Raw genomic sequence first — 12,924 nt, forward strand, 5'->3', positions numbered from 1 at the left:
TGCTGACTTAGCACTGCTTACATGCTCTCTGTCTGAGTCTCTTACTCTCTGCTTTCCAGGTCCTCTCTTCTTTCTTTCAGGAACAAATTAGGATGTATAGTGGTTGAATTGAAGGGAGGAGGGTGAGGGGTTGACTGGTTTCTACTTTGTGCTTTAAGAAAGGGACAGCTATACTTAATAATAACTAGAAACAATAAAAATGAAAAAAAGTGAATAAAGAAATGTGGAGTTAAGGTCTTTTCATATGTTTTCTACACAATCCAATACATTCAGATTTTAGACAACAGCTGAACCCACAAGGACAAACCAAGTGTGACAACTGCGATGTGTGAATGGTGTCATCTTAGCAGCAGCTACTGTACGTCCAGGTCGAACAAATGGAAAACTCTTGCTGGTTAAACTTGTGATTGTAGAGACAAAAAGTGACGAAGAGTGGAAAAGAAGAACTGAGCTGCCTTTCCAGGAGGAGGTCTTCAATCATGTCCTTTTCCGTCAAAGTCTCTCAGACATCTCATTTTATGTTTGTGTGTGTGTGTGTGTGTGTGTGCAAGGATGATATTGTCTGCATGTATGAAGGTGCTATATACAGTATATACATCATATACGTATATATGCATGTGTTTGAGAACAGGAGTTGTGTCTGTATGTCTGTATGTGCAGGTGAAGTGTGCATGCTGTATGAAAGACAGAGAGAAAGATGGTGGAGGGAAGGAGGCAGCAAGGTGTGTGTGTGAACCTGCTCGTCTGGTCAACACACACGCATCTCATTCAAAGCGTTCGTAGTTCCTCGTCTGCCTCACACGGGGCACCATGTCCTTCAGAAGTCTGTGGAGACAGACAGAGACAGAAGGGCTCATTGGAAAGTAAAATGTAAATGTGTGTCCTCAGACTGTTCTGCACTCATCACTCCGGCTAAAACAAAGCTGCCAGGCTGACATAAGAACTTGGCTAACACCTAAATCGACCTAGCACAAAATATTTCAAATCAATAGGTCGAGCAAATGCAGACAGAGGACAGCTGTTATCTCTTACTTGACCCCGTATGCCAAAATGATGAGTCCAATGACAACTCCCATGGTGCCATCCAGAAACCAGACGTCAGTGTGGTGCTTGAAGACCTCAGCACTGATCAGAATGGAAAATCCCATGATAGATCCAACCATAGAGTTAAACCCTGCAACACACAAAATGTGGAAAATATTATTTCTTCTTTTTCTTTCATAAGCGGTACAAAGAAATGAACGCAGACAATAATCCTTTCACCCGGAGACAAAGTCTGGTGATGATGCTTTGAGAAATGTGATTCCTCACTCTCTCTGAAAACTAGATGAGGAGATTGATAGCATGCCAGGGCCCAGACTGTTTGTTGGCCTGGAGAGGTGAATTCCTGAAATGTAGTTGCCATAGCAAGGTTGCCAGGTATCCAGGGTTAGAAGTGCTATTGGAAAGATTTTGTTACCTTTGGACAGAGCCAGGCTAGCCAGCCCCCTGTTTACTGTCTTTATGCTAAGCTAAGCTAAACTAACAGGCTTGCCTACAGACATGAGAGTGGTATTAACACTACAAAATGTTTTGGATATTGACATTTGATGACTTGGTAAATTATCTTATCCATCTGATTTGGTTTGGAGATCAGTTTGAGAGTTTTGATACAATATGTGAAAAAATATATAACTAGTAACATAAGACATGAGTAAGTCTCAGCCCCTTTTGTTTACAGTAAAACAGGTTGGAGACCCCCGCTGTAAACAGGCCTTTGGCCTGCAGGGGGCAAAAAAGAAACATTTGTTTTGAGTTGATTTTGAAACTCTAAAATATAAATGGCTATAGACGACATAATTGGTGACTGTACCTGACTTACTCTATACATACTTCGTATACTCTGATGTTCTTTTATAATTACATTTCTCCCTGTGTGAAAGCTGGCACAGTGGGTTATTTTCTCCCCTGCAGTAAGTGTATAGTCTTCTGGGAAATAAATCCAGGCCCTGAGAACAGCAACCTCAGGTTTACTGGATTGATGCTCTGTGTGCTCTGAGACCTGGGGATAGAAGTGTGTGTGTGTGTGTGTGTGTGTGTGTGTGTGTGTGTGTGCGTGCGTGCGTGCGCGTGCTTTTGTTCCACTATGCATGTGTCTGCGAGCAGCTAGTGGGTCATAACCTATTACTTTTTCAATTCAGTTGTGTAAGCAACTCACACACTGAAACTCACAGACACAAACTCAAACCATAACACTTGCCTTTTACACCTTATTTTTGATTTATTCATTCTTGATTTTATAATTCTCTATACTTCTACTCCACAACATTTGTTGTGCTTTTGACTTATACTGAACATTTAGAACAAGCGTATGAATTGTGCTGTGTTGTTGTACCGTAAATTAAACTCCCCAACAGTATATTAAATAACAAAATTAGCTCTGGACCAGCTCCAACACTGAATTGCTTCAGAAAAGTAAATGCATCGTTAATAATAATCCAGTAGTAATTTAACCCTGACAGGTCACATTCGTCCACATAATGTGCACTTTTACTTTTGGTACTTTAAGTACATTTGGTGAAAGTATTAATTTACTAGTTTTAATTACATATATAAATATAAATAAAAGGAAGCTCTGAGGCAACATTTTTCAAAACCCACACAGCTGTACTGATGAGTCAGTAATTCCTGTGGTTGATGAACCTGTTATTAAAAACTGAGCCCATCAGGCAAGAGTTATATTCTCCACTGAACTGATAAAAGAAAAGAAGAAGGTTTAAACTTCTTCTTCCTGGATGTTTATCTGCGAAGAGTCATTCTATTGTCAGTTGAAAAGCTGTGATTGTTGTATTGTTTATTTACTCTGTGTGTGTGTGTGTGTGTGTCCTACCATCAGTGATAAGCGCCCGACTGGTCAGCACTCTTCCCAACATGAACTTGGCCACAGCCAGCACAGCACATGTGAATCCACTCACGATGGACACACTGAAGAGGAAGTCATCCTGAAGAAAGACGGAGGAGAAGAGAGGAGGTAAAACAGACACGCTGGATGAAATAATTACAGATAACAAACGAGGCAACTTCAGTGTGGCTGTGAAGACGGCAACAACATTATCACTGAGACACAGTGACCCACAAAGCTTTTGTCGGCTCCACTTGGTGTAAAGTCATATAGATGAGGCCTCTAAGTGCTGGTGTTTAAACTTAACAGACTCAGCAAAAACTAACACTTAACCCAGGAGTAAGTCCCCATCAGATTTAATTGGCCCAACAGGGGAACAGAGACAGAAACAGGGAGGAGAAAAGAGGAAAGAGAGAAGCTGGTATATACTGTACTGTCATATATAACATATTTGGATTAAATTCGACCTCCAACCAACCACTGTACAGCTTGTGTCTTCTGGATGGGTGTCAAAATACTCACACTGGTAAGAAGTGTGACTACAAATATAAAGGGACAAACAACCTACATATTCTTTAAGCTTGTTGGACTATGTGGATGTGTGAGGAAAAGGTCGACAACTAAAAAAATAATATCTTGATTAACTGATTAATTGTTTAGTCTAATTAATGTCAGAAAAATTTCCGAGGTCAAGGAAACAAATTTTTAGAGAAATGAGACATTCTTTCCTCTGACCGTCATCTGAGGCAGCATCAGCTCCTGATAATGACGGCACAGCTGGATCGAGATCCAGACGGAGCCATTGTTGATATTATTGCTAATACTTGTGTGCGGTTGGGACACTTTAGAAAAGCTGATATAATTTTCCTTCTAATTTAATGTAATTCAACTCTACTCTGGTTCAGTGTTTGTACTGTGTGTTTCCAGTAGACAGTGGTGAGAAAAGCATTCCTTTCTACTCTTAACAGGTGATTCCTTATTTTGATTGAGATTTATTGAGGAAATCTCATCGAGGTCAAATCTCATCTGTGTGTCACGGCTCGCATGTAATGTGTTGTCCTCCCTCTCTCCCTCCCTCTCTCTCTCTCTCTCTCTCTCTCTCTCTCCAGTCTGAGCTCTCTGTGTTTAATCAGGCACTAGACACTGACAGCCTGCCCTGAGAGCTGCAACCCAGGACGTGATGCGAATCAGGATCCCTGATTTCCTGCGCCCTCTGACCACTCCTTGGAAAATTTACTTCAAGGTAGCAACACTTTACAGTATTCACACTGTACTGCAACTTTGTGCAGGATGTTAAATTCACTTGTTAACAATGAAATCTCTCTGAGACAAAAACAGAGAACTACATTTAAGTCAATGATGCCACCAACAGAGAAGTGTCGTGTTCAGACTGCAGATTCTTCTGCCCCTCTTAAACGTTACAATTTCTATCTGGCTCTGTCTGTCACACAAGCTGAGCACATAAACCGATCACTGCTGGTGTGATAAATCACCTCCAACTGCTGTCTGATGAAGACCTCCGTGAACATGTCTCTTGGTTTTTTACCAAAAAAAGTCCAAGGGTTGATACAGAGAGAGAGAGAAAGGTCGTGAGTGGCAAAAATGAAGGTCTGAGAATGACAAAGCAGTAAAGATAGACACGATAATGGAGGGAGACAGGCTAGGTGAGCTGGTGGGGAGAGGTTAGAGAAAGAGCACGGGTATAATGATGAAAGAAGGCTGAGGGAAACAATGAAAGAGACAGGATATGGAGGGTGGCAGCAGAGAGAGAGAGTGGGAAAAAAATAATGAATGAGGTCGCAAGGGAAGAAAGTAGAGAGAGAGAGAGAGAGACTGGAAAAATGAGACAGGGAACAAGATGAAGTGCGTCTACAAATCCAGCCAAGGAGAGCAGCCAGTGACAGTATCTTACATAAAAAGACAGAGGCAGATGGCTGAGACCTCTCTGAAACACAACGATAATCACTTTCATGTAGTAGGTTTGATGCTAAAAATGATCCACTTAACAGGACTGTACAGGATGTGTTGTCCTCTCTCACAACCTTGAATGGAGACCAAAGAGATTTCTAAAGGTTTGGATTGTGTTACTGTTGTGTTACCATTGTGTTACTATTGTGTTACTACACATAAAAACGTATGTATGTATTTTATTTAAGAATAAAAAAAAGAAGCAGAGCCAGGTGAGACAGAGCGTTGGCAGGAAACAAGTCTAGATTTGAAGGAGAAGGTGCAAAGAAGGGAGCGAAATGCCGAAGGAAAGCTAGAGGAAGACAAAGAGAGAATGTCAGAGACAGACAGCGGTAATAGGCATTTGCTGGTGTCAGGAAGCTCCTCTGAGACCCAACACCCACGTCCTCGATTAACATAATGGTGCCGGAGCATCAAACACAGTCTGCGGCGTAGCTGCTGCCCTCAACTTGCTGCCGGCTTCTGTCTCTTGGCTTTATCTCTTTGGATTTGTGGTCAAAGGGGCTTCAATGACAGTGAAAACATGCACTTAAAAGAGGAAGACACACACACAAACACACACACACACTTTGTTTGTCTAGTACAGATATTTACACAAACTAACCTTAGATCTCTGCATCTCAAATCGTATTATATCCACATGTATGCCAACCCTCTGTTTTCTCCTCACTTTACCTAATCCTACTCTTAATCAGCTGTTTCTCACTTTGTTGACTTAATTGTCAAAACTCGGTGGATACAGCAGCGTCCTCTTGTCTTATCTGTGGGTGTGTGTGTGTGTGAATTTGGTGAGCTGTTGACGAGGCCCCCCGTGAAGCAGAATTCAACAACATACAGGAACAAGAGGAAAAACCACAAATGCACAAGTAAAATCCGAATGAAAAACAAAAGGCAAAAAAAGCAGCTTAAAATAGCTTTTTGTGGATATTTTATAGCATTAGAACAGTCTTGGTCAGAAACACAGTGTACACACTGTACTTTATCAATTTAATTTGAAATTTGAATGATAATTCACAATTATAATTCAAAATTTACAAGCACATCAGACAGTTTGGTGTATGGACCAGCAGAGGGCGCTCTAACAGTTTACTATCAGCACGCTCTGTCGACTCATCAATGAACGATAAAACAAGTTGTACATATAAATGAAGGAGGGCAGAAGAAGGCTGAGATGTGCTGACTCTGAAGCATCTCAGACGGGATATGCAAAAGTGTTTTACCAAAATTACCAATAAGGATCAGACTGTTTGGCAACACTGTAAAAAGTAGCTGTCTTACTCCATGATAACAATGAAACTGAGGTTATTAAAAATGTCAACTGTGGAACCTTGTCTCACCAGAAACCTGTAGAAAGGCCATGTCCGATGAGACAGGAAGATTTATATGCAAGGAAATACAGGACTATAGCTTTGTTTCAGGAGAAGATTTTCAACATAAAGGCAGAATTAGAGTCTTTCCACAAACATGATGCAGTTTTATGTCAAATTTAAAGGGGTTGTGTTGGATTTCTTTGTTAATTTGAATTTGTTTCAACTTGACTTCTTCAAAAAAAAAACAAAAAAAAAAAAACAGGGCTTTTAACTACATATATCATAATGGTGTGTGAAATAAAAGCTCATTTGAAGTAATAATATTATACACAGTATAAGTTCACAATATTCCGCTGATTAGCAGTTGAAGGTAATACACCAAGTATGGCCTGGAGTAGACCAGAGAATATTAGAAACAGGAAGTCTGATGTAAAAACTGATATAAACAATGCAGGTTTGAATATATTTGAAAAATTGACTCATGAGGAAGGAAATTAATTCAACAAATATGTTAGGCCTCAAGCATACACACAAAACTTTTTTGTTTGTTTACAAGAAAACTCCATAGGGGACCTTTAAAATACACTCTTATTTTGTTAAAGAGCCCAATAGTGCCCCTAGTCTCAAATTTCCTCTCAGCTCACTCCTGTTTTACAATTCAAGTGTGTGAACTGCTGAGCTGAAAAAACTGAGAAATGTTGAGGTATTCTGAGGTTTTGCAGAAGCTGCTGGCTCCAGAACAACATCAAGAAGTGCATCTTAAAGCTTTGAAGCTCTATAATAGTACACTTAAGAGAACTGTGTGTTTTTGGAGTGTAAAAATCTGGCTTCCCTCTGTGCCTTGGCTTTACTGGTCAGTGAAATGGACAGATGGTGAAGGTTAAATCATTTACAAGCCAAATAGCAGGTTTCAAAGCAGAGAACTGGAAAGGATGAGATGGGCGATCCCTAAACAGTGTGATGACGGAAGAGCTGCAGGAAGACGAGACTATTTTGGGATCTTATTCATATTCTTAACACCTCCTGAGAGAGGTGGGGGGGTGGGGGTGGGTGGGGGTTGACATGTTGACATTAAAAAGAGAGAATATGTGTGTGTCAGTGTCAAAGACAAAGAAAGGAACAACAGTCAGGTGGAGGGATACAAAAACTCTGACGTCAAAAGAGCAACAGCAGAGAGCTAAAAAAAGATACCGAGCTCACAACAATAAACGGTGTGTGTGCGCGTGTGTGTGTTTCCCTGGTGTGCACACGTGTGCTGTATGTGTGTGCACTGATTCAAATCAAACACATATGAATCTCCAGGCTCTCGTTTATATTCCTCTATTATAGCAGTTTGAATAAAAGAGTGTGTGTTGCCTGACCTCAGACACACCTGCATCTGTGCTCGCCTCTTTCCTACAGTCACACTGTGTCATTGTTGGGATATACAGAAGCTAATGAGTTGTGTCTTTTTCATATAGCGCTGTGGAAAATCATTAGACTGGAGGTTAAGTTTTAACAGCTGCACAGTCATGGCCATTGGCAATCCTTGAAAAGCTGAAGTTTTAACCTTGTATTAAACAGCACTTCAGGAATAAATGAGTACAGCTCGGAGCAGGATCAAAACTGCTAAATGTGAATCTTTGCCCTTGAAAACAAACGGTACGAGCATCAGATGACTCGCTTTGCTTTGTGTCACGTGTGATTTACAGTCTGATTTCAGTTGAAATGTTTTGAAGCAATATGGCAACTGGTTTGGGTATCTTCATATTCATTTTGATGGTACGTGGCCACGTGTCTTCCCAGTAGCCGTCCAGGATGTCCATCCATTCATCTATACTGCTTGAACACATCAGACAGTTACTGTTACGACTGTCCCTAAACAAAATATGAATATTTGGACCCTGAGAAACTTTGGGCTGTTACTGAAATCAGTTTACTAAATAGTTCATTATACATCTGTGGCATTTTATTTAGTCTTTAAATCCTGAGTGACTTTATGTGACTTTATGTATCATGTAGTGGCTGTAAAAAGTTCCTCACTGGAACAAAGCAAGAGTCTGTGGCATTTGCACTACTTTCTACTTACCATCAACCAATGTGATGCCTTAATTACACTACTCAGTGATGATGCAACATCACTGACAATTCAGGCAAAATCAGTTTTAGTGCATTATTGAGTGTCCATTATATTGAGAAGAGTTAACAGAGATTAAGAGTGTCTGTAATTAATCATACCTTTAGTTTTAGACCCATCATGACCACAGTATGGTTCAGGTTAGGTTATGGTTAAGTTGTGTGTGTGTGTGTGTGTGTGTGTGTGTGTGTAGTCTTACCACTTCTGGCGGCATCTTGGTAGCCAGATCATGGATGGCCTTTCCCAGGATGCACATGGAGGAGAGAACAAACACAATCCCAAGAACTACACATGCTCTGCAACAGACAGACAGACGGACAGAGAGCAGAGTGTTAGGTTGTTACGTCAAGTTGAGCCACAGCAGCAACCTACGGGCGGAGTCCCTCATTCTCCCAGTTCTTGTTTTGTTTTCCTGCATTTGAATCATGTTCATTTTTTTACTTCTTTAAATAAATGCTCATTACCCTCTTTCATGTCATCAAATATTATAATATTCAAAATAACAGTTGAACAAATTTTGAAAAAATCCACCGTTACTACCTCATCCCCTTTGGCTTGAGCCTCAGTAATAACATTATCACTCATATGGAAGTGGTCAGTCTACTGATGAACCAGTTCCCTCCAATTAACCATTGGAGTTAGTTTCACTGGTTAATGATAAAATTAGTCATATGACACCATTTGGCAGAGGGCTCAGTGTGTAATGTTACATCTGACCTCAAAACCAAATTTCTCCAAACAGCATAATTCCAGCGTTTGGCAGAAATCAGACATTTTGTTCCCAGTCAACTGGGGACACTGTGTGCAACCAGAATAAATCATTTTCCAGCCTCTGTGAGAGCAGATGAGGGCGGCACTTTGTGCTATTTGTTTTTTAGAAAATAAAGGGGATAATGAGGTGAATGTTTCTGGGGAGCGGGGGTGGGGGTGGGGGGGGGGGTGGGGGTGGGGGGGGGGGGGGGGGGCAACATGGCAAAAAATATCATAGGGAAAAGTCATATCCCTCCACTCTCCATCCAATAACACAATCATATCGCCTTTTAATGATAGGTACAATTATCCTCCATCTCTCGGCCTCTTTTGCATCTTTTTTTAAAGTAATTTATCCTATGTAGTGTAGGTAGCTGCACTGTATCCTATGTAGATACAGTGCAGGTGTGAGTGTGGGTCAGTGTGTGTTAATGGATGGTGGAGTGGCAGCTCTGTCTTTCATCATCTGCGACACCTCAGAGCCGAGCAGAGGTGCTGTTGTAAGACAAACAAGGCTCTGAGCGAACTGACAGCCACTGGATAGACTGAGCTGAGCTGCAGCAGCCCTGAGAGCTGATGGATTAACAGGCCTGTGTTCAGTGGTGATGTACAGCGACAGACACTAAGTTACTGCGTTCAATTAGGGATGTCTTATTCCAACTCTCTTAACCTCAAATGAACCAATACACATTCAAATATCTTTTTTTTAATATTTTTTCCTGAGCTGTCCAGGTTTCTGGGTAAACCTGACAAAACGGAAAAGCCTAAAAAAGGCTGAATCCTCAAACCCATTAGCTGAATGTTTTGAGTCATTCATAAATCCAGCATGTTTTTGAACTGAATACACAGAGTGAAGTGACGTATTAGGCTGCATTTTCCACCACCATCATTAAAACTTTAAAGAATGGTGTTCCACCCCTCCTCTAGAGGTCTGAGACATGGGAACAGTGATGCTGTTCTGGGGGCTCACAGTGACCCAACACAGACAGACTTCATTTTGGTTTTTCATCTGTTTGTCTGTACATATTCAGGCAGCATCTGGGGCTTCAGCGAGGGTCTGCGTCCATTCAAGAATCAAGATAATGGGGAATGGTTGAATAAAGAAACAAGAAAGGAAAAGATGAATGTAACAGATAGATGGTTGAATGGATGGATACATACAGTGAAATGCAGTAGCTCTTTCTTTGGTGCAGATTGATCATTAATCAAATTGGCACTGTCTTCTGTACTCACATGTACTCTCTGTGGGCAGAGTGCACTGCTGCTGCATTGCTGTAGCGCCAGAGGACAATGACGGATGATAGGACGTCCAGCGTGGCATCAAACTACAGGAGAAGCAGAAACCAAGTAACCAAGGACAGAAGGGAAGAGAGAGCTGCAGCACTGGGATACAACATTGCTTGGTCTCAAGAAAGAGACTGTTTCAAAGCTAGTTCAGCTAAGTGGGTTCACACCTCTGTGTTTGCATTGCAGGAACAAATGTTATCTTCAGTACGACACACAAACATAATATATTCTGTTTTCAAAATCTCTTCTGATTGGCTGACTGTTTTCTGAGAGATTGAATAAAAATATAGCAGATTTCAGGTAAATACTCAGAGAAACCAAATCCTGCACATTTGGATGGTGGGTCCAGGTGGGCGGGGCTTGGAGCATGGCTGAGGGCAGTGACTGCTTTGTTGTGACATCACAAAGTTACAGAAGTCCTGACAGCTGGTTTTAAGGCTGAGTTTCTGAATACAGGCTGTGTGCATTTCTCTGCTGACTGAGGCTTTGATACTTTCACAGTATTAATATAGAACCTAGACCTGCTTTATAATCAAAAAAGATATGGAAATCTCACCTTATACAATATGTTAACTTTTAAAAGTGCACTTCATAACATCTTTACTTGAATAGAACAGAATAAAAAAGACCATAGGTCTTATGGGCACTTATTCAGTTATCACTTAAGATGTCTCAGTGGTTTTAAAGTTAAGGTTATAGTAAAGGCTAAACATTCAAGTGCTTCACAAGCCTAACCAAGAGTCTGCCACAGGGCAGTTAAGGTGATAAACATCATTATGAACATAATATATGACTTTGTGCTTCATTTTTCAATAAACCTTTCAAAAAGATGAAAGAAATTCTCATCTCCCCTGAAGCTGTCTCATAAAATATGGCTTGATTATTATCATTTCAATTTGAAGAGACATAATGTACCTGTAAAAAATGTCAACTTTCAACATCTCAGAAGCTTAAGCTACCAAAGATCAGCTGCTATGATCTATTACCTTTGCATTGTCTTCTTAGTAGTTTATTAAAACTGCCATCGACAGCCAAGCACTTGCTAATTAAAATCCAATCTTTAATAAAGAGATAGCTTGCACTGGAGATAATGGTTTATAATATTTCTATCACATTATGCTAATCACATTTTCCCTCAGTGGCCGAGATCATGTCATTCTCACTTCACTCTGGTTAAGGTTTTTAGACAGACACATAGCTTTTTGACACTCAACATGTGCCCCTCTCTGCCCTGTTACCTTGGAGACAAAGGGACCAATGACACTTTGCTACCGGGATTCATTAATAAATCAGAGACCCAAGTTATGACTAATTAATCAATGGAAATGGGGGGAAGAAGGAAAAGTGGAACTCACAGCAAATCCAAAGGCTGATGCACTGTGTCTCATGAAGGATACAGCTGTGGAGAGAGAGAGAGAGAGAGAGAGAGAGAGAGAGAGAGAGAGAGAGAGAGAGAGAGAGAGAGGGAGAGAGAGAGAGGGGACATCAGTGATTTCTTTAAATTTACATTTCACTGTCATTATATTTTTATATACTTAACATGCTGCATCTGCATCATATGCTCACAATGCAGAGTGAAGAGTAATTACATGATGACTCGTTACTGGATAATGAGATGTTTCACTCATTATCCGAAACACCACTGACAACATGAAATATATACAGAGGAATTCAAGAGAAAACAGTATCTAGTGAGTTTGCTAATCAAGGCACAGAAATATAGATTTTGAGGTGTAAAAGTGATGATTGTGTTTTTTTTTGTTTTTTTTAAACCGATAGAAAATAGCAACCTCTGCTTTTCTGTTGGTGGATGATTTATACCAGGAACTCACCATAAATAACAATACACACTTAGAAAGAGTACTGTGCAGGTGAAATACTACCTCTTCATTTATCGTTTTCAAATATCTAAATTATTGTTTATAGACCACACTAGATTGGTTTTTTTTTGGCATGCAATCATTTGATATTCAGCTGGCAGCAAAACAACGCACAAACACACCATTGATATATAATCATCTGAAGCTGAAATGCCTAATGTGTTAGCAAACAGCCTATTTACACATTCAGCAGATATGAAGCGACATTAGCATTCACCTGATGGATGTTAGTCCAATATTCACCCACTGTTTAGCTCTAATTTGGTCTCCAGCATCTAGTGAGGAAAATATCCAGCTCTTCAGCTGCTCAATGCTCCACTGTGTTCACCTGGTGTCTGCTGTTTGGGCAAGTGAGGTTTTTATGGAAAACAGCTGCTAACTGCGTCTGTAAACAGGCTTGATGACAATGTCGAACCTCGGGCAGTAAAACCAAAACCATGGTTACAAAAGCAGAGTTGCGTGATAACTTTCTGTGGGATTATAGGAGCAACACCTTCCACATTACACATTCATTTGATCCACTGTTTATATGAACATTTTGATTAGTGCAGCTTTAAAATTTGCATGTTTGTGTTTTTATTTGGAGTAAAGTTTTAGATTCTGGTGACAAAAAGCATCGACACACACTACATGTGTGACAGTCTGGGTCATATTCCAAACACAATATTCATAACATATTTAACCACTGTCATTTATGAACGTGAACGTGGCTTTTTCTGAAGGTTTGGTGTA

The 12,924-nt window shown here is 40.4% G+C and overlaps 1 protein-coding gene across 1 annotated transcript in view; it reads right to left on the reverse strand.

Annotated features, from left to right (window-relative positions):
• Positions 1-519: 519 nt before the first annotated feature.
• LOC139614931 (transmembrane protein 163a-like) overlaps positions 520-12,924 on the reverse strand; it is a 53,799-nt gene continuing 41,394 nt past the window's right edge. Inside the window, exons 3-8 of the mRNA XM_071472623.1 lie at positions 11,668-11,711; positions 10,259-10,350; positions 8,475-8,571; positions 2,870-2,981; positions 1,033-1,174; positions 520-825 (exon numbers count right to left, since the gene is read on the reverse strand). Of these exons, the coding sequence (XP_071328724.1) occupies positions 765-825; positions 1,033-1,174; positions 2,870-2,981; positions 8,475-8,571; positions 10,259-10,350; positions 11,668-11,711 (548 nt within the window). The 3' untranslated portion in view covers positions 520-764. The remainder of the gene's footprint in view (positions 826-1,032; positions 1,175-2,869; positions 2,982-8,474; positions 8,572-10,258; positions 10,351-11,667; positions 11,712-12,924) is intronic.

The sequence above is a fragment of the Trachinotus anak genome, unplaced genomic scaffold (genome assembly GCF_046630095.1).
Source record: "Trachinotus anak isolate AG129_WGS33_773 ecotype Australia unplaced genomic scaffold, CSIRO_AGI_Tana_v1 ptg000039l, whole genome shotgun sequence".
NCBI lineage: Eukaryota > Metazoa > Chordata > Actinopteri > Carangiformes > Carangidae > Trachinotus > Trachinotus anak.